At 29.9% G+C, this 27,999-nt stretch overlaps 4 protein-coding genes across 6 annotated transcripts; all 4 read left to right on the forward strand.

Moving 5' to 3' along the window:
• The first annotated feature begins 5,735 nt into the window (after positions 1-5,735).
• On the forward strand, positions 5,736-8,831 carry LOC107958965 (thiamine-repressible mitochondrial transport protein THI74). Of its 3 annotated transcripts, none has more exons than XM_016894892.2 (8): positions 5,736-6,210; positions 6,612-6,989; positions 7,143-7,357; positions 7,597-7,667; positions 7,778-7,879; positions 7,967-8,084; positions 8,292-8,427; positions 8,563-8,831. In XM_016894892.2, exons 1-8 carry the CDS (start codon positions 6,130-6,132, stop codon positions 8,623-8,625), a joined length of 1,164 nt encoding a protein of 387 aa, XP_016750381.2. In that variant the 5' UTR covers positions 5,736-6,129; the 3' UTR covers positions 8,626-8,831. The 3 variants fall into 3 exon arrangements, with proteins under 3 accessions (XP_016750381.2, XP_040968933.1, XP_040968934.1); XM_041112999.1 differs by having other exon boundaries at positions 5,773-6,201; XM_041113000.1 differs by lacking the exon at positions 8,563-8,831 and having other exon boundaries at positions 5,774-6,210; positions 7,967-8,088; positions 8,292-8,426.
• A 1,162-nt stretch (positions 8,832-9,993) lies between these two features.
• LOC107958964 (ER membrane protein complex subunit 4) lies at positions 9,994-12,655 on the forward strand. The gene is made up of 6 exons (XM_016894891.2): positions 9,994-10,234; positions 10,339-10,395; positions 11,041-11,194; positions 11,640-11,737; positions 11,869-11,934; positions 12,327-12,655. The coding sequence occupies exons 1-6, from the start codon at positions 10,106-10,108 to the stop codon at positions 12,360-12,362; spliced, it is 540 nt and encodes a 179-aa protein (XP_016750380.1). The 5' UTR covers positions 9,994-10,105; the 3' UTR covers positions 12,363-12,655.
• A 1,085-nt stretch (positions 12,656-13,740) lies between these two features.
• Positions 13,741-15,295, forward strand: LOC107958963 (peroxidase 46-like). The gene is made up of 4 exons (NM_001327684.1): positions 13,741-13,995; positions 14,071-14,250; positions 14,369-14,534; positions 14,681-15,295. The coding sequence occupies exons 1-4, from the start codon at positions 13,759-13,761 to the stop codon at positions 15,094-15,096; spliced, it is 999 nt and encodes a 332-aa protein (NP_001314613.1). The 5' UTR covers positions 13,741-13,758; the 3' UTR covers positions 15,097-15,295.
• An 8,357-nt stretch (positions 15,296-23,652) lies between these two features.
• Positions 23,653-27,996, forward strand: LOC107906802 (aspartyl protease family protein At5g10770). The gene is made up of 3 exons (XM_016833919.2): positions 23,653-23,897; positions 26,328-26,768; positions 26,917-27,996. The coding sequence occupies exons 1-3, from the start codon at positions 23,708-23,710 to the stop codon at positions 27,738-27,740; spliced, it is 1,455 nt and encodes a 484-aa protein (XP_016689408.2). The 5' UTR covers positions 23,653-23,707; the 3' UTR covers positions 27,741-27,996.
• Positions 27,997-27,999: the final 3 nt, after the last annotated feature.

Below are 27,999 nucleotides of genomic sequence, written 5' to 3' on the forward strand. Positions count from 1 at the left end.
TCTGCAACCCTCTTATTTTCTCTAAAAATAAAGTAGAAATTGTGTATGAAATAATATTCAACGTCTCAGAGATTATCCATGGAGATTTAGAAACGAGACCATATGTAATGGCAACATTGCCAACCTGATAATGTCTGGCTTTCTTATTTTTAAATTACTTTGATTTGACAGACCTTCCACCTGCTTCTGACTTACGGATGATAAAACATGTTTAAACAATAATAATTACAGTTACAAGTCATAAAGTTTACCACAATTGGCTATAACTTACCTATCAAGGATTTTTGGTGAGGTTAGCAACTAGGAAGCTGTGTATCCGTCTCTTTTATTAGCAAGTGGGATGAGAGAAATTTATTAGTAAATTTTCGAACCTTTAATCTGACTGTAGTACTACAATTTCGGACTTTAAAAGTAGTCGTTGTTTTAGGCTTTTGACCTTTTTTCCTCAGAGCAATAGTGTGATTAACATGGTTAGCATTTCTCAGTTTAATTTATATTTTTATTCCTTTTTTTATGATTAAAAGATTATCTAATGGGGGTAAAGAGTGAGTAGCAGGGTTTAAATATGTAGTAAACAGGTGTTTTATAAAAAAATTAATCATTATTTTACACGAGTCAAGACAAAAGATTATAAAATATTATGCACTAATGTAAAAAGAATTTTAAAAATATTTGTAACAAATCTGTGAAATAAAAAATTCATAAGAATTTCCGTGACCGTGGTAATATCTGTTATATTCTTAATTATTATAGATTATATAATAAATAAATAAAAACATTTAGGGGTTATAACTTCTTCAAAATTACTATTATCTAAGTCTCTAATTGAGTGACGTAATAATTAATTAGATAAATTATAAAAATATTTTTTCACAATTAGACTAAGTTATATTATTTGAGGTTATTTTACTTTTTTTTAATTTTAACAAAGAATAGTAAAGTTATATTTTAACCCACGTTAATTAGATTAATAAAACATTCAATTTACCATAAACTAAAGCTTCATTTTAATAGTATTTATATATTTTTTTCATTTTAATATACCCAAGTTATTACCTTTATCTATTGTATATATTAATAATGTTATTGATTGAGATGGTATTACAAGTTAATTCAACACCAACTCAAGATTGATAATAACACCATTGTAACAATTGTAGCCATTTAGTATTCTTAACTTGATGTATTTAAGCATTTAAATTTTATTTTTCTCACAATTTAATTTAATTTTTATCTATTTAATATTATACAAATTTAATATATTATTAATTAATTTCAAATCATATTATTTCTAAACACTGATTTTCATACAAATTTGTAGTAAAATAATAAGTAATTAGTTTGCCCATGGTTTCCCTCTTGACGCGGTTTCCAATTGCTCTACCGTTGAATTTCATGAGACTAATCAAAGTCGTGGTCTAATCTAATCAATTGCTTTACACGATTTTGTTTGGTTTCGTAGTTTCTACATTTTCGTCTGATGATAATGATTGGATATCCCCTGTTTCCTGCTTTAGTTTGACTTGAGTTTCAATTGGCATTACCTGTACAAATACTTTAATTATTATTAAAATATATAATTTCATAGTAATAATTAAAAATAAAAATTATAATACACAATGAAAAAAATATAAAAAGAAATCAAATAAAATTCCTCAAGTAAAAGACTAAATAGTAAAAATATCTAACATACGCAGTTAATGATGTGTGTGTAATTTTAATGTTTGGAGAGCAACATTTTTCACAGTGAAAACACTCTCAAGACATTCATACCAATTTAGCTAGCATCAGAAAAGTAAAACGTGTGGGTCTTTTGCAGACAGTGGCGTAATGGAGTTGTTTTAGCTAATTATTATATGCTTCGTCCATCTATTTTCTACTAATTCACATTTGGCCAAATGAAAAATATACATTAATTAGACCAAATCATTAGATATCTAAGCCTATTTGTGTTGTTTTCAAAACTAGTCAATTAAGCAACAAAATGAGTATATTTCACATTGAAGGATAAATTACGGGGGCAATCTTGATGGAGACTTGCATTATCGCCTTGTCCTTGATTAACTAGAAACCCTTATGTGCTGCAGTATTAGAACTTGTGCGTGTCGTATGGGGGTAACTTCAATAACGTGGATTAGTTGCTAAGTTGTTTGCTTTGACAAGAAAACTGGATTTTCCCTTTGCTTTAATCAGGATCTACTCTTCTTTAACGACTAATGCAGTGCTATAAAACTGAATGGTTCAGATATAAAGCAACCTAGCTAAAAAAGCATCAGAAAAAATGCTCCGAAATTTCCTTGGACAATAAGATGTTCTTTTTCCCGTATAGACACATTAAAAAAAAGGTCAAGCAATACATCAAAATCTGGCCAAATAACGAGAAACATCCATGATTGTTAACTCAACATCAAAGGGTTGGGAATGGGAATGTGCAATTTGAAATTGTCACTTGGACAAGACATTTCCATCATTTCTTCTTCGTGATCAGCCTTTGAAATTTGTCAATGATAGTGAATTTGAGAGCATTCCCTCCACTTCTACACACCACTTTTCTTTTTTATCAAACAAAGAAATTCTATAGATTCTAAAGGCGAGGAAAAAAAAGTTCAAACATATATATTGGATTATATCACTCTCATGATGGGATAAAATAAGTTTATGTAAATAATATATTTATAGAAATTTTATTCATTTGATCAATCATGGATGGAGTATTGATGAAAGATTTGAATACTAAATCTTCGTCAATTTCAAATTCAATATTTGATTATATAATTTATTAATGAGATTTTATAATTCTTTCATTTACATTGATATTTGATTAATTCGATTAAGAATTTTATAATAATATAAATAGAAATATTTTTCATCATATAATTGGACCACTCAAAAGACTGACTTATCCATATTAAAATTTATCCATTTTCTTCAATTCACGTTATACGAGTATATGACCGTTGTCCTTCCTTCTATAAGATGTCTAGACCCGGTTGGATGCCTTTATTGTTACTTGAAGTTTGATGATTCATGTATATATAGACTCTTGCCTCAATTGAGGATTGGATTGGCATATCCTTTCCTTTCCTTTCTTTTATTTTCTCAATAAATATCAATCAACTCTTATTACTATTTTTTAACTTTAAAATTATTCTATTTATTATATAGATTTTAAAACCCTAGATTCAAACCCTATATCTTTTAGATCCTAAATCTTAGTCTAATATTCTCCCTAAAATCATAAATTTTAAAATTCTAAGTTTTAGTTCACCATACCATAAATCATAAATCTAGTTGAACAAAAGAAACTACTAATTAAGAGTAAAATATTATTAAGAAGAATCAATTTAGTATTAGAAAGTGTATTATATTAATTAGAAGTTGTTTTAAAAAATATTAAATGACACATTTTATTAGATACTTAAATTTTTTTTTAAAAATAACCCTAAAGCAATCATTTATTTTATGGTTTTTTTTATCTCTTATACGATAAACAAAGAAAACGTTGATGAATGTTAGACGATGGCTGAAGTCAAATAACTCAATGTATACACATTTAAGCATGATCGGGAAAATCTGACTTAATTATGCACCTACATCTTTTACACGTAATTAATGAACAAATATACAATTAAAAAACCAACAAGAAAAATAACATTTCAAAAATTGTTGTCTTCTTTTAATTAATTAAACATGGTATATTAGCTTAGGTTTTAGGGGTTTTCCTTTATAAGAATTTACCTTCGCTTTGTTTTCTTGTCATTATCATATAAAATATTAAAAATATTCATTAATTACAATCATATATAGAACCATTTAACTATGGATAAAAACTGAAAAAAATAAATAAAAATACAGACTTTCTGTTGGGATTAATAATACCTTGTTTTGAATTTTTACATGAGAGTTTGAATTGTATATGAAAGTTGAAAGTTAAATGATCATCTATTATTTGAAAAAAGAAAAGAAAAGAAATTTCACTATGAAAAACCCACTTATAACAGGAGATTTGTCATTGGATTTGGATCTTATTTTGATTCTATTATGTCACTACACCAGGGGCGAAGTTAGAGAAAATTTTACAGGGGGTCGAAATAAAATTTTAATTTTTAATAGTATATATCTTTATAATTTTTAGAGGGTTAAATCAAATTTTTATAATTTTGGGGTTAAAAATATAATTTTATTTTTACTAATTTAAAATTTTAAAATTTTCTAAAAGACCTAAATAGTTAATTTTTTATTTTAAGGGACCGATACCCCTGCTAGCTCTCTAGATTCGTCTCTGGACTACACCTTTTTCTTTTTTTTTTCCTAAACTAGTACATTTTTTTATAATTTATTCTTTTATAATTGTGCTTTAAGGTATATATCACATATTTTTTAAAAATTATACATATTGTATTTGTATTAATTTTTTAGAATATATGGTACCCATGATGTAGATGAAGTTTACATGTAAATTTTTATCAATCTTAATTGTTTAACCTTTATTTTGAAAGTAAACATTTAATTTTATATTTAATAATTGAGTATGAGTAGAGTGATGATAAAATAATTTTAAAGTATATTTTTATTTTAAAAATGTAGTGTTTTTTAATTATCACGTCAATTTTGTTGTTAATTTCTAATGATTAATAAAAAAATTTATTAATCAAAATTATCAGTTCAAAAGTTAATTAATTAAAAATAATAGTAAGCCTTATCAAATTACGGTGTGCACGTCCGTATGATGCCTTCAATTTTATTTAATTTTTTATGCACAAAAGTACAATCATAAACGACGTAATAATGGTTTCGCCCAACTATAAAGATTATAAAGATAGCAAATTTCTCGACACGAGACTTTCAAAACCTCTACCCAAACCCAATAAGTACTTTCACATTTTTGGGCTACCAAAAGCCTGTATTTCTTTCTAACCAAATATCTTTTATGTCAGCCCGAAAAATAAAAAAAATTGAGTAAAAATATAAATTTAAAAAATAAGTTAAAAAAAAGAGTAAGATTCACTCAGAAAACAGGTGGACATTGGGTAAATTTTTTTTAATCTAAGCTCAACCTAAATTTACAAAAAAAAAAACTATTGTTTTATTGTCAATTTATTATTATGTTACTATTATTTTATTGTTATTATTTAGATATTGTTAATTTTGTTATTATTTTATTACCATTTACTCAAATTTACTTGTTAAATTACACATATATTAATAATATTTAAGTATAGACATATTCATTTTCAATTTAATGCCAACTCTAATCCAGACCATGGACAACTCTATTGCCAACTCAGTCTAATAATGGAATCTCCACTATGTAATGCAACTTTGCTTCCTCTTAGATATCCTGGATCCTTTTGGGATTAGCCAGATATTAATATGCCCCAAGAATTAATTACTCCATTTTCCTTCGGCTTTCTAGTTTCATTGTCATAATTCCGACTTTTGAGCAAATGCAAGAAAGCTTGACTTTGGGTAGGAAAACGGTCATTTAAGGCATACAAAAGTGAACTCCCTGATTTGGGGGGTTCAATCAATTAAAATCTTTGTCACTATTAACGCTCAGGCAATTAATTGCTGAAAGTTTACAGAGCTTTCTAGTGTGTATTGCCTTGCCTTGCCACGTTGAAGGACTCACGTGCCAACGGTTGACCAGTAAATGGACTGGGCCCCACAAATCCTACGACAGCATGCATCTCCCCCTTTTTATCAAAAGTTCAGAAAAAAAAAGGGCTCCTCCGAAGTTTAAATCGCCACTTCAGCGGGGCTCGTCCCAGATATTAACGATCTTTCCTTGACATTTAACCACTTGTCACTCTCGCAGTCTTGTCCTCAAACTAACGGCAATATTAAAAAAGAGAAAATTCTCAAATCAAAGACTTAATACCTTTCGTCATTAACGCACATATTGGTTCCACCGATTGTTTGTGAATCAGTTTAAAAACATCCCCCCTGCTTCAGCTAAATATGGTTGCGTGATTGCACACAAATAAGATCAGAGAAGATCCCGACACAGCTTTTACCATGGAACTCAAAGTTTTATAGCAATTTCAAAGCCAATTCTTGTTTCTTCTTTCTTTTTTGTAAAAAGTCAAAGTTTCAGCGTCTACCATACTGTTTGGTGTTTTGGGGGTGATGGGTTTGAAGTATAATGCTGGGCTAGGATTGATTGCTACTGTTGTGTTTATATGGGTCGTATCTGCAGAGGTAACACAGGTGTGTGTGTCTATTTGTTATACCCTGTTTCCTTTTATTGTTTGCTTGCCAATAAAAGGCTGGAAAAGGAAAGAAAATTTGAATTGATTTGTGTTCTGAAACGTTTACAGGAACCAAGTTATTGCTTTGTTTTCTGTGCCTTTCGTCTTTTCTGATTTGACTATTTTATGAGGGATACTTTTCATTGATTCTCATTTCTCAGTCCTATAACATTTTATAAGAATTCCGAAACTATTGTTCTAGTTAGATAATTTGAGATTTTTATGGATATTTTTTTGGTTAATATTTATTGAAGATCAGATAGTTCATTCGACTCGCATCCGCATAGGTGGAGTTAAAGAATCTGTTCAAAACTTGATGATCAATTTTCGGCTAATCCTTATTATATGTTGTTGTTGCAGAGGATTTTCTCAGAATACAAACAGCCATTTGCACTCACTTATCTTGGAGTGTCCCTTATGGTTGTTTATTTACCCATAGCACTTTTAAAGGATTGGATCTGCAACTTATTTAATTCGAATTTATATAGAAACCTCTACGATGGCAGCTCGGTTATCAATACCTCAATTGGACTTGATGAGTTGCCCCAAAGTGCAGAAGCTGACCTTAAAAGATGCCTGATAACTGACAAGGATCTTAGTGAAAGAGAAGAGGGGCAGCCTCTCAACTCAAGTACTGAGAAAGATGGACCTGACTTGCCCGACCATGTCGGTGGAACGAGTTCATGGGAAACTGCCAAGTGCAGTTTATATCTAACTCCAATTTGGTTTACAACTGAGGTAACATAATTTTGTCCTTATTTCTTTTGTCAGAATCATTAGTTAATTACACTTTTTATTAGGGGGCTGATATAAGTTAATACCAATAAGATTTCAAGCATGTGTGCATTTGTGGTGATGCATGATTAATACAGTTGCTTTGATATCTTGCAGTATTTATCAAATTCTGCACTGGCAAATACCAGTGTTGCGAGTACTACCGTCCTAACATCTACTTCAGGGCTCTTTACACTTTTCTTCGGAGCTCTCCTCGGCCAGGACAGTGTAAATGTTGCGAACGTGGTTGCTGTATTTATTAGCATGACTGGTGTTGCTATGACCACAATTGGAAAGACATGGGCATCGGATGAAATGCTTAGTGTCTCTGAGTGCGTTGGGTCTTTCTTCGCTAGTTATTTCAATAATTTATAAACATTTCCTTATTCCTAAAGAATACGTTGAATCTACCGTGGAAGGTTTATAAATTCATGCTGTAGACTGTTTAGGCTGCTCGAGTAGTAATATGCATAAGATGCTCTTCGTATAATCCCTGCAATGGAAATGGTTTTTGCATTTTTGTTTCATGATTTTCTTTTTTATGGAACCATGTGTTGTTCATGTTGTCTAGAGCTAGAAGACACTCCATCATGGGGAATATATTTGGTCTTCTGTCTGCAATTTCATATGGTTTATTTACAGGTAGGCTTTTTTCTATGCATCTAAATTGAATACTGACTTTAATCTATTTAATTTGGTGAGACTGCTTCTCTGCTCTTCTGTTTTATTCAGTCACTGGTCAATTTATGCAGTTCTACTCAAGAAATCTGCTGGATCAGAAGGAGAGAAAGTCGATATGCAGAAATTCTTTGGATATGTCGGTCTCTTTACTCTTCTTGGCCTTTGGTGGCTTGGTAAACAATCTGTTAAATCTCCTTGTAACTTGGTGCATGCTTGTTCTATCTTTTCTCTTAAAATGTAAATGCTCATCTTATTTGCAGTGTGGCCACTTAATGTTGTGGGGATAGAACCTCCATTTGCATTCCCCCATTCAGCATCTGTTGGAGAGGTAGTGCTTTTTAACGGCTTTGTAGGAAGTGTTCTCTCAGACTACTTCTGGTATGTATGTAAACCTCCTTTCACTTTTGAACTAATTGAATGCTACTAGGACCCGAAACGAGCGAACCATTTTCGTTGCGTTAATCTATAGCCAACAACCGTGTCAGTATTATGGACCTGGCTTATTGCTCAGTTAGCACGAAGAACCAATCCAATACAGGGTGATGGTTTTGTTAGAGATTTTAGTCGTTGAAAAAAATGATGCAGGGCTCTTTCCGTGGTTTGGACAACTCCATTAGTTGCAACATTAGGAATGTCATTGACAATACCCCTAGCAATGGTAGCTGACATGATTATACATGGCCGACACTTCTCCGCAGTATACATCTTTGGGTGCATTCAGGTAGCTTAACTAGTATTCTCTTCCGTTTTTACTTTCTCCTTGGGTGCTGGTTGAAGCCTTGGCTTTCTCGAGCTTCTTACAAATACTTTAAAAAACAGTTGTGTATAACTTGTTTCACCACATACGTGGATACAGGTGTTTGCAGGTTTTGTTATAGCTAATGTGTCCGACAATTTTTCGAGAAAACCGCAATTGTAGCAAGTTTCAGAGGAGCGTAAAATGTTTTTAATATTTTAAATGTAAAACAATGAAACAGTTGTAGGGGTGTGGGAGATTAGACGCTTAACTCAAGTAATGTTGTCTGGTATTAGAGCAAAACATGAACAATAAGGGTCAATCCATATTAGCTTTGCTTTCTATATGTTAAATCAAATATTACATGAACAATGGTTTGTGGCTTGAAACGGGGATGTTGAATTTGGAATATTTTTCCACTTAGAAAATAATTTGTTGAAAGAAAAAGCATATCATATCGCAAAGATTTTTACTTCTATAACGAGATATCACATTCACATGTTTTAATAACTTTTGTAAAATTAAATATAAATATTACTTTAAAAATGCATTTAAAATAAATGAACAAATTGATTATTTGGATATAGAATTAGTAGAAACTTGAAACCTATATTTTTACAGGGAGAATATAGTACATTTTTATTTTCTTGATTTAAAATAGGTAGATTTAGAAATTAAACAAAGTGCTTTTACTAAATATGTGCTGCAAAACTGGAAAAGTTTATTTTATAATGAATCTAGTTTTTTTAACCCTTGGGATAATATGATTCCAAGTATTGTTTCTGTTATATATTACATACAATCATGTAATTAATAAATGTTAATATATAAATATAAATATTTTATTCTTTAAATTAGTATTGAAATAGATAAACAAATAAATTCTTTTAAAATTTGCATATAACTTATTTAATTTAATTTTTAAAATATTATATAATTAGCAAGAAAACACAATTTCATAGGAGAATTCTCATCCATAAACAAAAATGTGTTTTTTTTAAATTGAAAATATTTATCCTTTTTTTTTACAAAAAAAAAACAACTTTTGAAGTTTTAGTTTGGGTCAGAGTTAAAGAGTAAAAGTTGTTGGAAAAAGATTTGGTTATTAAAATATAATCCAAATTGGAATTAAATTGAAATTTAAGGATTAAATTGAAAAAACTATTAAATTTGAGGATTAATGCGAACTTAAAAAGGTTGAAGGATCAAGTTTTAAAAGTTTCCAAATTCAGTGATTAAAGTTAAAAGAAAAATGTAAAATAGTAATTGATTAGTGTATTATTTAGTTTGGGTTTGATTTTTGGTTTTTTTTATTATCTTAATTTGATATTTGAATTTAGTTTTAACCTTAATTTAATATTCAGATCAAATATAATATCATATAATTTAATTAAATATTCTACAAGAAAGGTATAGATATTTAATTAAGAAAAAAAAATCTCAAATACTAATTAAATATTAAAAAACTCAAATATTTAATTACAATAAAAAATTAATATCAAATTAAAAAAAACTCAAATATCAATTTCAATATTAAAATAATATTGAAACTAAACCCGATACAATATTAACCCAACAGTAAAAGCGGCCGTCAAAAACGAAGGAGAAGCTGCCGTAGTCCCAAGTACGAAACCCGGAAAGGTAGAGAGAAACGAAAAGAAAGATGGAGAAAGGCAAAGGAATAATGGGGTCCGGCCGAAGATGGGCCGTTGATTTCTCCGATAATTCCACTGCTCCTTCTTCTCGTGACATTCCCGATCCTCCCGGCTTCGCTCGTGCCTCTGTGGATCAGGTTTCCCTTTTTTCTTTTCTAGAATTGTTTTCTTTAATAAATGTTTTCACTTTCAATTTTTATTAGGTTTCACTTTGGGGGCTTCACCTTTTTTATTTTGACAGGACGATTCGACTGTAAGTCGTCAAAAGAAGGATGCTGAATCCAATTGGAAAGCTCAGGTTTCTCTTTTTTAACCCTGTGTTTTAATTTGATTTCCTTTTGGATCTTAAACACTTGAATTTTTCAATTTTGTTGTGATTTAATTATGGACGTAGTTGGAAAAACTATGCATCTAACTGGAAAATTACTATTGCAAGTCATGAATAAGTGTACTGGATGTTTAGGCTAATAAGTTCATGGAACAGATTGAATTCATCTGGGGCTTTTCTAGTTATTCATAGGGCATTTGTTACAACGAGAATTGTTTCTGTATTGCTGGTCCCTTATTCACCACACTTTTAGCCAATGCATGTTCAGAAAGCATAAGGTCTGTGGCATAGCAATAAGTTACTACCTATGTTGTGATGCATGGATCATCAATGTTGTTTCTTTATTAGATGTGTAACACTAGATCGCATTTCAGTTCAGTATGTATGGAAGATTTAAAAGTAAAGATAAAGGGGAAAGCATTGATGATGTCTTGCTTCATGCATGATTAAGATTTGAGGGTTGGTATGTGGTTTAGTTCTAGTTATTGTTTGATGCTCATGGGAAATAGTATTTGATGGCAAGATTGAGTATATCACATTTAGCTGGTTTATGCGTTCCTTTAGAACCAATCAAAATCTGTTACTTAAGATGGTATTTCCTTTACTTTTGAACAGAAAGCTTGGGAGGTGGCACAAGCACCTTTCAAGAATTTGCTAATGATGGGCTTCATGATGTGGATGGCTGGAAATACTGTGCATCTCTTTAGCATTGGTATAACTTTTTCTGCACTTTGGCAGCCTATCAGTGCTCTTCAAGGGGTTGGGAAGGGTAAGTGGCCTCTTACTACTAAATTTCTCTTATCCTGTATTATTACCTTATTGTTTTTTCTTCCTATATTTCTCCATGATTTGTTTTATTTATTTTGAGTGGCTAAATTTTCAAAAGAGGAAAGAATAAGGTCGGTAAGATACCCTAACCAAGAATGAAATAATTAACCCTTTACGACTACAAGGTACTAACGAGGCATTTCGTTGTTAAGAAGAAACCTATCTAATTTGCTTGTGTAGTCTCCATTTATGCTTGGCACTTCATTGTTAACAAGCTTAATTGTTATAATCTCCATTTATGCTTGGCATCGCTCTCCATTTCTATCTAGGTACAATAGCCTATTTCCCCCTTGTAAAATGTATAGGATGTGTAAGAATGACAATCTGCAAATGTTTTTGAGCAATTTCTTTTCTAAAGTTGATTCTATTTCACTTTGGTTATGCAGTTTTTGAGCCTTATAAAGACAATAAAGTAGATCTTCTTGGGCCTAAGTTACTTTTCATTGCCCTTAATTTGGGGGGATTAGCACTTGGTGTTTGGAAGGTGAGTTGCAATTTCCTTTTGTCAGTTCCTAATGATTTTCCCCATGAAGACTATTAGACAGAAGGAAATGGGACAACACCTGAGTTATCTAATATCGTGCATCTGTTTACTTGGTTTATTTGGTTCTACAGCTTAACACGTTGGGGCTTCTTCCTACACATGCATCAGACTGGGTGTCATCCTTACCCCCTGCTCAGGTTGAGCCCTTTTTCCTTTGCACAAAGTTTATTTTCAGTTATTGTTCCTATGGAATCCAGCACAATCCAACAACAAGGTTTAAAGTGAAAATTAGGGGGCAGGGGAAGGGACTGGATTAATGAAATATTTCATCTGATTAAGTAACATCTAATGCTAAGTGCTAGTGGGTGACTGTAGATATATGAAGATTCCATTATATGTTATAACTGGCTCTGACCATCTTAAGCAATTCATCATTTAAATCCATGTCTACTGACTTGATAAAACTGTTCATGCTTTTTTTAGCATATGTGGCTACCATTGTCACAAATGGTGAGCGTATTTGATGCTATGACTGGTGTTATGTGGAGCCTATTTACTAACTCTCGCTTTAAATTGATCAAATTTTCAGGAGGTAGAGTATTCGGGTGGAGGTATTCCTCTATAATAACGTGTTTGTTTGTCTTTGGTGATCTGATCAATTTCTGGAGGTGGTGAGTTGACTTGTGGAAGGCGAGTCGAAATTTCTTGTGAAGATGGAGAACAACACCACCTTTATGTTAAATTTTATGAAACATGTAGTTGTAGTACGGCACGACATGATTAAGAACATAGGAATTGTTTATTTTGTTGACTTACGAATCCAAACCTAAATTATGTTCATTATTTGGGAAAATTCGATTTCGTTACCATAGCGATGGAGTTTTTTGATTTCATAAATGAGATTAAAAAATTATCTCATTGTTATCTAAATGATTTATTTCTTAAATCTAAAATAAAATTAGGAGTGTGATTCTCTTCATTTGTAAAATCCAAAAGCTGCTTTGAACTGAATTTGGAGAGGGCATATCAAAATTTTTAACTTGAGCGTTAAAATTTTTGGTATTCGCGTTAACATTAAAAATTTTGTTATGCTTTGTTCTTTTTTCGAGCACATAGCCAGACTCCATAATAATTTGGTCAATTCAACGGCAATGACCCCTCAAAGCCCGTCTAATGGAAGACAAAAATTGAGCCATCCCTGGGAATTCATCGAAATCTGGCGAGGGTATCTTTTATAAGTTTCTTCATGGTATAAGTGCTGGTAGGTAAATCCATGATGCAGACAGAATACAAGAGTAGCTTTGCCTTTAGCAATCAGGGTCGATCTCCTTTGTCCCTCGAATTAATGGCTACTTCGATTGAATTAGGCCGCTCTGCTCTACCTGCAGGCAAAATTAATGTGGTCTACAGGAAGCTTCCAATGGTTGCCAAATCAGGGTTGACAAAATTGGTTGCACTGCATATTGCCATCGGTACACAATCTGAAATTTCTGTTCCTTTACGACGTTAACAGTCTAACGATGCGATTTAGCATTTCGAGGAAGGAATCGTTAGAGGTTAAGCTTTTGCCAACTCTTAACCTGTTCTTTATAGTTTACTTTTCCAAACCTCTATAACTTTGCCTGGGTTCCTACAAACTATTCTCTTGTTCTACTTTTTATTAATGAAATAATCTCTTTACAAGTTATTCTACTTTTGAGCAGTAATCTGTAGTAATATTAAAACTAGTTAGTACCATGACTTAATGAAGACACCAGTTCAGTTTAGAAGTTGATGTGTTCTTAAATGTTTCATGTGAAGGAGCTCGGCCAGGTGCAACTAATGCATGACTACCCATCTACCTCTCTGACAGAAGAAGCTTAAGCCATAAATGCAGCTTTAACTAGAGGAAATTCATGGGGGCATGGCGACCTTTGGCCATTTGAACGCCTCTTACTTTAATTGGATCATTCTCGGTATAAATATTATAAAACTGACGGCCACTACTAGTTTTGCACTTATGCTTGACAATCAGGGCTTCCATGGAGTCCAAAATTTCCATCTTTCTCCCAACATATAATCTCTGCAATCTTCTCGTTCTTGTTTTCTTCTGTTTTGCTGCTTGTCCTTCACTTGGTCGCCTCTCTTTCAACTTCTATGCAACATCATGTCCCGCTGCAGAGTTGATGGTGAGCAACACTGTCAGGGCAGCTTCCTCCAATGATCCAACCATCCCCGGGAAACTACTGCGCTTGTTGTTCCATGACTGTTTCGTGGAGGTCAGTCCAATGGTGATTAGACACCTTATCACCTTGAAAGTTGCATGATGTATTTTTCTAAATTGTCATGTTCAGGGTTGTGATGCATCAGTACTATTACAAGGAAATGGGACAGAGCGAAGTGATCCAGCTAATACCTCTCTCGGAGGATTTTCAGTTATCGATTCAGCCAAAAGGGTGCTCGAAATCTTCTGCCCTGGAACCGTATCTTGTGCTGATATTATTGCTTTGGCTGCAAGAGATGCAGTTGCAATTGTAAAATTTCCCATCCTCGTCTTCATTTTACGTCTTTAAGTTAATGTTCCCTTCCCTTTTTTTTCATCACCATATCTGCACTTCGGTTGTGGTATTAACCATAGTAACCATGGAGCAGGCGGGCGGACCTGCATTTCAAATTCCAACAGGGAGAAAAGATGGGAGGATATCCAACTCTGTTAACGTCAGGCCCAATATAGTAGATACTAGCTTTACCATGGATGAAATGATAAAGCTCTTCAATTCTAAAGGCTTGTCTCTAGATGATCTTGTTACACTATCAGGTACTTAAATACATAAAAGCAAATCATACATCCTTTACTAAAATCATAAATGCAGAATAAAGTAATAGTAATAGTATACATGGTAGTTTATATGGCTGGTTTCAGCTGGATTCAGGCTTTGATGGCTTCATAATTTGGCCTTACAGGTGCTCATACAATAGGCCTAGCTCATTGTAGTGCTTTCAGTGATCGGTTCCAACAGGACTCCAAGGGAAAGCTCAGGCTGGTTGACACATCCCTAGACATTACCTACGCAAAAGAGCTCAGCAAAAAGTGTCCAGCAGGTGGAAGTAGCACATCCAACACCGTCAGCAACGATCCCGAGACATCCTTTGCATTCGACAATCAGTATTATGGGAACCTATTAGCCCACAAAGGGTTGTTTCAGTCAGATTCTGTTCTACTAGAGGATGGAAGAACTAGGAAACAAGTAGAGGAGTTTGCAAATAATGAAGAAAGGTTTTTCCGGAGTTGGGGAGAGTCATTCTTGAAGCTCACTACCATTGAAGTGAAGACAGATAATGAAGGGGAAATCCGACAGTCTTGCTCCTTTACTAATTAATGGCTTCTTTGTCTCACAGTTCAAACTCAAATAATGGCTCTTAATATGTTAACAAATGCCTGTAATAATATCTTTATTCATGTGTTGGTGTTCATGTAGCGTCACCTTAACTTGGTTATTTTGATGTTGTTATGGTATTTAAACTTGTATATTTTGATCTCTAGGCCCAAGAGGCCTAGGTAAAGCTTAAAGCCCATAACTATTTGTTTATTTTTTTTATCTTATTCATAACTCTGAACTTGAGAACTTTTTCAACTTAATCCTTATGCTTTTTCTTTCCACGTTAGTCTCAAATTTGGCAAGTGTTTTTAGTTTTGGTTCACTTCATCATGGGCTGGCAAAAAAGTGAGAGAATTTGGGTAAAAAATATAAACTTAAAAAAATAGATTTAGGCAAAAAAAAATAAGACACATTTTTTAAATTGGTTGAGTCTTAGGAAAATTTTTTAGCCAGAATTAAAAAAAAAAAACTTGCTACTGTTCTCACTGTTTTGGTGTTGTTTTATTGTTAATTTTGCTATTATTTTAGAGGCATTTGCTTGCTAAGTTGCACCTATCTTAGTGTCATTTAAGCATAAATATTAAATACTTTTTGTTTATTTTTTGAACAATCTCATTACAGGTTTTAGTCATATTTGCTCTTTTTGACACAATATCTAGAACTACCCATAGCCCCTCCCCAAACCATAAATAAAATAATTGTACCCTTCAGGCAACATTTGAACTCATGTCTTCCTGCATTGGCAATAATACTCATGCTAGTTGAGTTAAAACGCAATCAATGAAATATTAATTTTAAATATATTTAAGTAAATAATATAAATTATTTGTCAATTTTAATTTTAATATATATAAATTATATTTTTATATTAAAATCACACATAACTATAACTCTTATAAATTACAAATAAACATGATTGATTTAAATGTATATCATGATGTTGTGTTATTATTTTGGTCTTAACAAATATTAAACTAAAGTTGTAAAAAATAAAATGGTAACACACTGCTAATATTTTAATATATAAAATGTAAATTTTAAATATTTTTAAATGATTAATATAATTGTTTATAAAATTTAATTTAACTACATAATTATATGTTTTTAATTAATAATTAATATATTTGAAGGACTAATTTATAATTTAGCAATCAAGCTAACTTTTGAAAAGTTAAAAAAACTAGACTTTTCAACTACCATTACTTTGCTGATAAAAAAAAAAACTAATTTTGTCTAATAAACTGATTTGAGAAGCAATAGTAAACAAGGCTGACCGTGTTGACTGAACCCCAAGATTCCACCGATATTAATTGGCATGACTTATAAAGTAAATTCTACTAAATGTCCCTAAATCATGATTCACATTTTAAATTAGTCCTTAAATTTTAAAATATTTTAATTACATCTTAAATTATCAAGATTATTATAATTAAGTTCTTCCGTTATTAAAACAGTTTATTTCATCATTAAGTGACACATCATATTATGGCATAATTTACAATTAAAAATTAAGGATAAATTCAACCTTAATTTAAAAAAAAGTTAAAAGTAGAAACAGAAACAAATTGGCAAAATGTTGCTGAATAAACTCAAAAAAAAAAAAATTTCAAAATCAAAATCAAAGTAAAACTATAAATTGTAAAAAAAAGTCAAATCTTATTTTGGTTTTGATTTTTACTTTCTAAGTTTAGTTTATGTGGCAAAGTTTTGAGGTTTCATTTATTTTGATTTTTCACAACTTCTTTTTAAAAATTTTAAGGTTTTTTTTAATTTTTTAATTTTAAATTATACTATATAAGATATGATGTATCATTTAAAAATAAAATTAACAATTTTAATAACAAAAAGACCTGATTGATATAATATTAATAATTTAGAAATATAAGTAAAAGATTTAAAAAATTGAAAATCGATTTAAAATCTAAGTCATAATTTGAACAAGTTTTGTACAATTTACTCTAACTTGTCCTATAGGCCTAAAAGTGTTCATGAACTTGTCCGAGCAGTGAGACCTAGATCAAAAAATATTTAACATATTTAATATAAAAAAATACTTAAAATGAATGATATTTTGTAAGTAATAGTACAATATTAAAAAATATTTAGAATCATAATTTCACTTTTCAATCCTTCTTGTTTAGATCATTAGAAAACCGATATAAATAAATTAGTTATATTATAGATGCACAAAATAATAATATTTTTTCGGTTACAAAATAAATGTTGTATATCTATTTTTTTTGCAATAACACTTTATTGTAGATCACATTTTTTGTGTATGTTTCTTTTTTCGTGCTTTTCTTGTTTGACTTGACTAAATTTTTTTATGAAGGCATTGAAACACCTTTAGATAATGCAACATATAGTTGTCCATTAGAGAAAATATGAGAAAATATTTTGTGGTGAATACACTCTTACTGTTGGCATTATTTGATCTTGTGCTTGGTAATATTCTCGTCAATTATTATATGAAATTATGATTATATTTAAATGTTAATTTAGCAATATGATAAAAAAAATGATATACTCGTCAATTCAAAAAAAAAATTCAAACTCAAATTTTTATATATATTATTGTAATAACCTGAAATTCACGGGCACCGGAAAAGTGAGTTATAGGGCCTCCATCTTAGTGAAATAAGTTCAAAAATAATTATTAAAAATATTTATGAGCCTAGTGGTGTGTCTAATTAGGATCTAATTAAGTGAATTTAGCTTAATTTAGAGTAAGTAATAAAAAGAATTAAATTGAATAAAGGGTAAAAGTTTAATTATAAAGCAATAGAAAATAAAAAGGATTAAAATGGCAATTAAGCCATTGACTACAAATGAGGCGGCATATTGGTGAAATAAAATCAAAGATTTTTTTTAGGTTTTATATATTATAATGATTATTATTATGGTTTTATATTAAATTATTATAATTATTAATTAACATTATGGTTTTATATTAGATTATTATTATTAGCATTATTATTAAATAAATTAAATAGAAGACAATTGTATGGTAATAAAATATACATGTGTAAGAATTGTATTGGTAAATTGTAATTTAAATATTTAATTACTTATAATTTAAGTATAAAGATATTTTATAATTATTAATTATATTAATTAAATCAGGAGATTTTTATTTGATAAGCAAATTAGATAATGACATTTGTAATAATATAAATATGTACACTTGTTATATAATTATTAATTTACTTAATATTAAAGTAAAAGATATTTTAATATATGATATTAATATTATATTATGTTAATAAAATAATAAAGCATAAAAAGAAACAAAACAAAAGAAACAGAAACGAAGCAGGGAACAAAACGAAAACAGGGGAAGAAAAAGGGAAAGAAAATAAAAAGGGAAATTTGGATTTTAAAGCTTCAAGTTTAATTGCCAACAAAGAACCTGAAACGTCAGCATCGAAAGGAAAGGAGAAAGTCATCGAGGACTAAAACGGGAGAATTACGGTTAGTAGAAGTCAAGTGTCCCAGCTCAGCATCCAGAACAATCCCGACTCCAACAGAAATTGGGTGATGTATACTTTCTTTTGGGCAAAGGTGGCATGTACATAGGTGTTGTTTAGTCACTTAAATATGTATATTACTTTGAGTAGTGAAGGATGAATTATAAGATATAGATGGTTAAATGAAATGGCAAGGAAAGTACATGATATTTTGATACATGAATATTAAGTTGTTAAATGAATGAAGTTTTTAATCAATTTGAATGATGCTATGATAGTTATTAAGTTAAAATTTTGTTAATGATATAAATATTAGTTATATGAATGTGAAACATTGGTGTTGGTGATTTTGGTTTGAATTTGCAGGAGGTTTAGGTAAAAATAAGCAGAAATGCTGCTGAAATTTTTTATAAAAAAAATTCGGAATACTCGAACAAGTCTCGTTCTACTTTTAATACGTGTTTGAACTTCGAGAGTCCAAGATAGGGACTTAATTATTATATTATACTATGAAAGTTATATTAATTGTAAATTATTCGTAAGTTGTCTGATATGTCCGATAATGCCTCATAACCTCATTCCGGCGACGGTTTGGGGTTAGAGGGTGTTATAATTATAGATATAGATAATCACAAAATCAACTTTAATTTAAAAGGAACAAAGTTGCTTGATACCTAATAATTTATTAATGGAAATAATTAAATCGGCATTAATTTTATTTTTTTACTCACTTTTTAATTTTTCATATATAAGAACTAAATTATTCCATGAAAGAAAGTAAATTGCTTACGTCCTTGTAATCTAATTACCTCTTATGTGTTTATTTTGATTAGAGTTAATTGCATCAAACATTTTAAATTATAATATTTTTATTCTAAATCATTTTTTAAATTTTTAAATGTTTTAATTATATCTTTAAACTATCGATGTTATATTAATTAGGTCCTTTCATTATTAAAAATTATACATAAAATTCTATGTGACACAATTTAGAACAAAAATTTAAAAATAAAATAAAATGTTTCGAAAAGAAGGTGTGCATGTGAACAATTGTTTTTTTAAAAAGTTTTAAAAATCTGAAAATCAAGATTTTTTTACATTATCTATTTTTATAATATCCATTTTTCTTTAAAATTTTTATTTTATGTTATGTTATATAAAATCTTATATATTATTTAATAGTTAAATTAATAGTTTTAGTAATAAAAAGATGTTATTAATATAAAATTAATAATTTGAGAATAAAGAGGAATTGAAAATAATAATACTATTATTTTAAACTTTTGGAGACCTAGCGTAGACTCCTCAAGTCAATTGTTTAATAGGTGGGAACGTTACACACTGAATTTCCATTGACAACTGGCATGCGTGTATGTCAAAAATTCCCACTAATAATAATGGATTATTAACAAATCGACGGAGGACCCATTCAACATTTTACTCTTTATTTTTGCAAAAGTTCGATATATTAAAGATTTTATTAGAAATTCGGTGATAATTATCTTTTTTTTTGTCAAATATATCAATTGTTGAAATTAACATTTATGAAATAAAATTCAAAATTTTAATTATAACATTTTCTAATAATTATCAAGAAAAGTTAAATTATTATTAGGTTTTTTAACACCAAAAAATACATATATACAAAAATTAAAATATGCACCCAAAAAAATTGATACATTTAATATATGATTAAATTTAATATTAATTTTTTTAATAGTTTTTACTTAAAATACATTTTAATTTTGTTTAGATTTTAGAACTTTTTAATTTTTAAACTTCAACCAAGGATGACTGTATTTATAGCAACTAAATTGCTTTTGAATTTAACAATTTTTCATAAAAATTAAAGTAATTATCAATTATCTTTTTTACTCACATTTAAAACTAAAAAAAAAACTAAATGACTCTATTTATTTCGAGACAACTTTATAATCTAAATAATTATTTTAAGTATTTAATAAAATATTAATATTGTTTAAAATTGATTGAATTGATCAATTGATCAGAATTAATTGAGTATTAATCTGATTAGATGAATTAAATCAATTATTTGAGGAATCGGTTAAACCAGTGATTAAACTCTCTCTTTTTCTATGATATTTTTAAATCGGATATTAAATTAACTGTAGACTCCAAAAATCAATTATTTGTTAGGTGCGCATGTTGCGGCCATTGGCATTCGGCATACGTTAGTGACTTTATGTCAAAATTTGCACTAATACTAAATTCTACCCCTATTTATTTTCTAAATAATAATGGATGGCAACCAACGTATAGATAATGTCATGTTAGGTAGGACCCAACGTGGAAACTCTCAAAGAAGAGAAATTGCTTAAAATTGTATTTTTTCCGCTTTCATGCTTCCCTTCCACTCTTGTGATTTTAGCCTTAATTTGGCGATCGCTATTATTATATACCTTCACTTTTTCCATAGTATTTGGCTAAATCAACCACTTTGGATGATTTAATCAAGTCAACCCTTGTACAAAGACTATATCTCGTCTTACATGACTATCAACAATTGTTTCCGTACACCCTCCCAATTATATTAAAACTCTATATAATTCTTACATGCATATGTTGAATGTGATTCATCAAATCTCTTACTCATTCGAACAATTAACTTTACATCAACAATATATAAATACTCTTTCATTAGCTTAAAAATGTAAAATAAATAATTAAATAAAGAAAATAAATGCTCCGTAAAAATGAAAAAGTGTTGTTAAAATGATGAGAAAGCCGAATTAATAAATTTGGTATCAAAATTAGTACATATTTATTAACAAGTTTGATATATTATACTAGTTAGGGGAGAATTCAAATTTGAATTTTGGAGATCACGGTATTACGAGAGTCAATCACAATTCTAAAAGAATTAATTTTTTTAGTCAAAAAATATATTTAAGGGATTATAAAACGGATATAAGCTACCTTGATTTTAAAAAGAAATATTATTTTTTGAAAGAAACATTATTCTTTATTAAATAACATGTAATTTAGTCTATTTGATATTAAATAATATTAAATAATTTATTTTAAATAAAAATAAAAATACAATTGTAATTTCATAATACTTAAATCAATTTAAAAGTAAACAGTTTTATGATTTTGTAGTTAGAAGTGTAATTGCATTTATAAATAAGCAATACATTAGAAAGTTACTTTTCAACCTTTATTCAAATGAAGTACATTATAATATTTGAGGATCAGTAATTTCAGATGGAAATTTGATATTTCTTAATATATTCTCATAAATTAAAATTTGAAAAATTATATAATAGTGAAATTTAAAATTTGTGATTTTAGGATATAATAAAACATTAAATATTTAATAATAAAATACTTGAGAAATTTTTTAAAAAACGAACTGTCAAATATAAACCTTTACATTTTTAGAAAGTAATTACTTTCGGTGGAAATTACGGGCAGCTTGCATCCTCTATTAGTATATGAACTGGCTATTGACTTTTGATTTTAGTCAATTTACCCCTCCAATAACGTTTTGTTCAATATTTACGAGGCTCTGTCCTATAATCTAAATTTAGAAATTCTTGATTGATTGTGGTGTTATAAATTAATTAATGAATCGATGTTATAATTCAATTGAAAAAATATTAAAAATTATAAATTTTGTCAAATTGTTATCATGATAAGAGTTTTAAGTCGTAAGTATGAGCGTTCAAGTTCAATCTCAAACAACCTTTACTTTGAATTATAAAAAAAAAATTAAGATAATGCTAAAAAGCGACATTTTAATTATTCAATAAAAAATATGCCACTTCAAATTTTTTAAAAAGAACTTCTAATAAATATCATATATTTTCTAACATTAGATCAATTCTCCTCAATAATATCCTAACCTTAGTTAGTGTTGATTAATTAAATAAAAAGGAAAATATTTGATACGCTATCAGTGAAGTTTTTAGATTCCACAAGCAGAGTAATATCTTATAAGGGGTGTAATAAAATACTAAAACAATAAATATTTTTTTAGAAAAAAGATACACATGTCAAATTTTTAAAGTTTAGTGTGGAATAAAAAAATATATACTGTCAGTGGTATCAAATACTCGCCCTAAATAAAATTAATTTAAAAAATTAAATAAAATTAGCAAACAATAATAGTAATGCAAGGTTTATGGTTTTTTGTTTAACTATATTTATGATTTATGGTATATTGGATTAGAATTTAGAATTTAAGATTTAAGATTTTAAAGAAAAGATTATTATTTTAAGATTTTAGATTTTGGGGTGTGATGTTTAAGGTTTTAAAATTATATAAAAAAATATTTCAATTTTATTAACTTTAGAGTTAAAATAGTAATAATAATTAATTTGATGTTTTTGAATGTATTATATTATTCATGAACTCTAAAAAAATATGATGTGGCATGACATAATTGGATGTCTAAAAAGTCACTTTTGGAATCATTCTAATCTATGTTAAACTTTTTTTTTTAATAAAGTTAGTCATATTATTATAATAAACGTTTTTGTCTTATTTTTACAGATAGATCATGGAACATGAACTTCACACATTGTAGTTTTTAAATGTTAAAAGTTTATCATTATAACCAAACCTTTTGTTATATAAAATTTTAATAAATATATATTATATTTTTTCATTCCCGTCACGTGTATACTAATTTAAAGTAATTGATTTTTTTTGAATAATTAAAAATATGTTCAGAAAAACATATTATATAAAATAATAAAAAATAAATATAAATAATTATATTATTAATAATTAATAAATACATAAAAATAATGTTACTTTTATGAATATTATTAATTATATGTTAATCAAATTATAGCTAGTTATAAATTATTTATTAAACGAAGTTTAAGTAAATACAAAAAACTTGTCGATGAAAATAGATAAATGAAATCTTTTTGTTTAATTCATTTATTAAACAAACCTCAAAATTTTAACCTTTTATTAATTTACAACCCAAAAAATTACAAACTAAAATTACACTATGATGGCCCAAAAAGGGGTTTCATAAGCTAACTATATTGCTTTTAGGTTGCAACTTCATTAAATTGTAGAGAAATATTAGGAAAGAAACTTCACATGGTATGTATGTGTGTATATATATAATGGAGTGTGGTTGGTAGATGAGAAATTAAGCTGGACCATGGGTACCACTATCATTTCCCCGACTTTCCTCTCTGCGTATCTTCTTCTTTTATGCCTTGTCTGCTGTTTGAAGGAGGGGTATGGCTTGGGACGGAGAGCAACTGCAGAGAGCCACCACCTTGAGCACAGCCATACAATCCAAGTCACTTCTCTTCTGCCCTCCTCTATTTGCAGCCCCGCAACCAAAGGTTAATTACCTCAACTCTCTCCCACACTAACCGACCACTCAATTACTTTAGGTTTTTACAGCAAAATTACTCGTTAACATTATGCTATTGTTGAGTCCCCTGTGCTGGCTGGCTAGCATCATGTCAGCGGGATTGTCTTTCTTGATTGTACTCGTACATGGAAGGACTCCATGCAAAGCGAAAGAAGTACAGCCCATTAAACTCCACATTTGCCTTCTACCCACTCCTCTAACACCGTCTTTTGCCAATCCCTAAGAAACTTTAGCATAATTGTCTGCGTTCTGAGACAATATTATTACTTACTTTTTTTTTTCTTTGACGATGAATGTTCCCTTTATTATTAAAATACTTTTATTTCCTGCTAAAAGAAAGAAAATAAAGGAAAGTTAATTATCCTCAAAAGTACGTACGTAGTTCTGAACTTGAAATCGTAGTCCTTGGGGGCAGCGGGTAGGTTATGTTTTTTATTTTAAACCTATCCTGGTATTATTTGGTCATGAACACTATAAAAAGAAGTTAAAAAATAAGAAAATATTTTGTCCTGAAACATAACTCTGACAGCACAATGAAAAGGAGTTTGGTCGTTGACAAATAATAGTGCATTTCTCCTTGTCACTCACACCTCATTGGCTAAGGTAATGCGTATGAATATGGTGATTGAAATTGATTTTTTTATTGAGGTAGTCTTTCATATTTCAAAATTTTAGTTTTTAAATTAATGATTTTTATTTTTTTTAGAATTAAAATATTTTAAATTCAAGATTTAAATTTAGATTTAGATTTCATAAAAAATTATTTTTTAAATTTAATTATTTAGGATGATTTTGAATATTATTGTTTGAATTGGACTGGACCGGCCAGTTGGATCAGGAACCAACTACGGTACACGTAAGGAAAAAGGCATTAGACTAATTGATTCAGGAATTGATATGGAACAATTGATTGGGCTATTGAACAGATTGGACCAATTTTTTTTATGAATTTTTTAATGATTTATTTAATAAATAGGATGGGGTGGTAAAATCGTTCGAATCAGTCAAATAGACCAAACCAGTTGAATTGACCAAATCGATAAAACTAGTGGCCTAATTATGGATATTATAAATTGAAAGTCAAGGGTTTATAAGTTAAAATAGCGAGAATTATGGTATAAATGTTTTTTTAATATTTTTATTGTATTTAATTAAATGCATCAAGCTTCGTCATTGTTTTTAGAATCGAATTGGTCGGTCAGATTGATTGGGTTGAGAATCGATTGGGGTACTAGTATGGAATAAGGGGTTAGATTGGTGGGCTCATGAACTTGCTGAACCAATCGGACTGGCCGAACTAATGGTCGAACTAGTTTTATCTATTTATATATTTTTTTTATTTTTAATAATTTGTTCAATTGAACTGATTGTATCGATCGAACTGATTGAATCAAGAACTGGTAGTTTGACTGATTCCCCTATCAATCCAATTTTGAAAATCTTGAACTTCGTTGATGATATATTATAAGTAAAATTAATTAATTATTGTTTGGGTTTTGAAGTACGAAAGAAAAGAGAAAAAAAGCAGTTCCCATGTTTTTAAATCAATTTTTAATTTTGAAAATTTCAAGTTTTAAATGGATTTTAGAATCTAAAATTTAATTGTCATGAAATTAGACTTGGATTTGTCCAATTTCAAATCCAACTTTTTATATATTATCCAAGAATTTGAATTTTGAAATCCAAAGTCTAATTTTTTTTATTCAAATAATGGTTTCCAAACAAAATAATCTAAAAATATTAATTTTTTAAAAAATATAATTTTGCTTTGAAAATTACTTTCCTTAGCATATGAAAATTTATTTACTTTGAATAATATTGGGAAAATAATTTCTGATATAATTAAAAAGTTAAAATTTACGAACAAAATTTTTTAATTACGAAATCATAGAAATGTTCTAATTTTATCAAATTAAATTTTGATTTAAATGTCAATTAATTTCTAATTATACCAAGTAATTAATAAAAAGAGAAATACTTTTTCCTAAAAAAAAAGTATCCATCTTTTTTGGTTTCTACCAAGCACATTAATAAACAACATTTTTTACTACTCTACTCCTTTAATTGCTTTTAATTAAATAATATTTTTCAACCTCCAATCATCTTAAATCTCAGAATTCTATGTTTATGGATTTCCTGACTTTCTCAATTGTGGTTAAGACATTTTTCAATCTTTAGCCAAGGGCAGTCACTTGAATCAACATAATATCTATAATAATACCAATTTATAGTAAAGAATCGATGAATCAACTTGGCAAGGACGTGAAACGATGTTAATCCAATTGTTCCATCATCAGAAATTGAGTTAATTTGTAGATTAATTGTACAATATTGTTCTTTCATTACTAAAACATTCTGGTATTGGAATGCATATGTGATGCACGGCTTCCACTTTCAGAATTGAATAAAAAGTCATCTTTACGAGTTGTCCACAAGCATGGTCCATGCTCCCAACTCCATCGTCAAGATAAAGCAAACATCCCCACTGACGCCGAGATCCTTCGACAAGATGAATCCCGGGTCAAGTCCATTCACTTGAAACTTGCCAGGAGCTCAGGCTCGAGCAATGTCGACCAGATTGATGCAACCAACCTCCCTGCCAAGGATGGTAGCGTGGTGGGGTCAGGCAATTACGTAGTTACCGTGGGTCTAGGCACCCCGAAGAAAGATTTAACTCTCATATTTGATACTGGAAGTGACATCACATGGACACAATGTCAGCCTTGCGCAGGAAGTTGTTATCAACAGCTGGATCCAGTGTTTGCTCCTTCCCAATCCTCAACATATTCCAACATTTCATGCAACTCAACAACCTGCACTTCACTGACTTCTGCAACAGGTAACTTTCATGACAAACTTGCCGAGATAAATTTTCATGTAAGAGAAAAGGGAAACGAAAGTTTTATGAGTATGAATGGGACTGCGGCTACTCGGGTGAGAAAAATTGTTGATTCGTTGTTATTAATTATTATATTATATGCTTTCAGGTGTTAAACCTAGATGTTCATCGTCTGCTTGTGTCTATGGCATTCAATACGGAGACATGTCTTTCTCAATTGGATTCTTTGCTAAAGAAACGCTCACCTTGACATCATCTGATGTATTCAAGGACTTTCTATTTGGCTGTGGCCAAAACAATCAAGGTCTTTTCGGACGAGCTGCTGGTTTGATAGGACTTGGACGAGATAAATTATCTCTACCTTCACAAACAGCCTTAAAATACAAGGGAGTCTTCTCCTATTGCTTGCCGTCATCTGCCAGCTCAACTGGTTTCCTCAGTTTTGGCGACACTGGTACCTCAAAATCCGTAAAATTCATAACATTGTCCACAGTCTCCCAACGTTCAGCCTTTTACGGAATTGACATTACTGGAATAAGTGTTGGTGGACAAAAACTATCAATTGCAGCCTCTGTTTTCACTGCTGGTGGTGCCATCATTGACTCTGGAACTGTCATCACCCGGCTACCGCCCACAGCCTACGTGGCACTGAGCTCAGAATTTAAGAAACAGATGAGCCAATATCCAATGGCACCAGCTTCAAAGCTGCTGGACACATGCTATAACTTTACCAAGTATTCTTCAGTTAACGCACCTAAGATTAGCTTCTTCTTCAGCGGCGGTGTTGAGGTGCCTATTGCAGCTGAGGGAATATTTTTCGCTACAAGTATCTCACAAGTGTGCCTAGCGTTTGCCCGCAACAATAATGACACAGATATAGGGATCTTTGGGAATACACAGCAAAAGACATTGCAAGTGGTATACGATGTTGCTGGTGGGAGGCTTGGGTTCGCTACAGGGGGATGCACCTAAGTTTTCAAAGCTAATTGAGAAGAAAATCTTCGAGTTAGCTGTCGAATCATAAGTCATATAATATAATAGTAAGTTTGGCTTAAGATTGAAATAAACGATGCACTAGTAAAACTTATCAGTACTCTACTCCCTAGGTGGATACCTGTCTGCGTTGTTTACCCATCTATCATTCAGGAAAATAAATTGTTCGCTGCAAAATTATGTTCAATGATGTATGATTTTGTATGGCAATGTTAAACCTCCAAATCTTAAAGTATGA

This window comes from Gossypium hirsutum, chromosome A05 (assembly GCF_007990345.1).
Source record: "Gossypium hirsutum isolate 1008001.06 chromosome A05, Gossypium_hirsutum_v2.1, whole genome shotgun sequence".
Taxonomy (NCBI): Eukaryota; Viridiplantae; Streptophyta; class Magnoliopsida; order Malvales; family Malvaceae; genus Gossypium; species Gossypium hirsutum.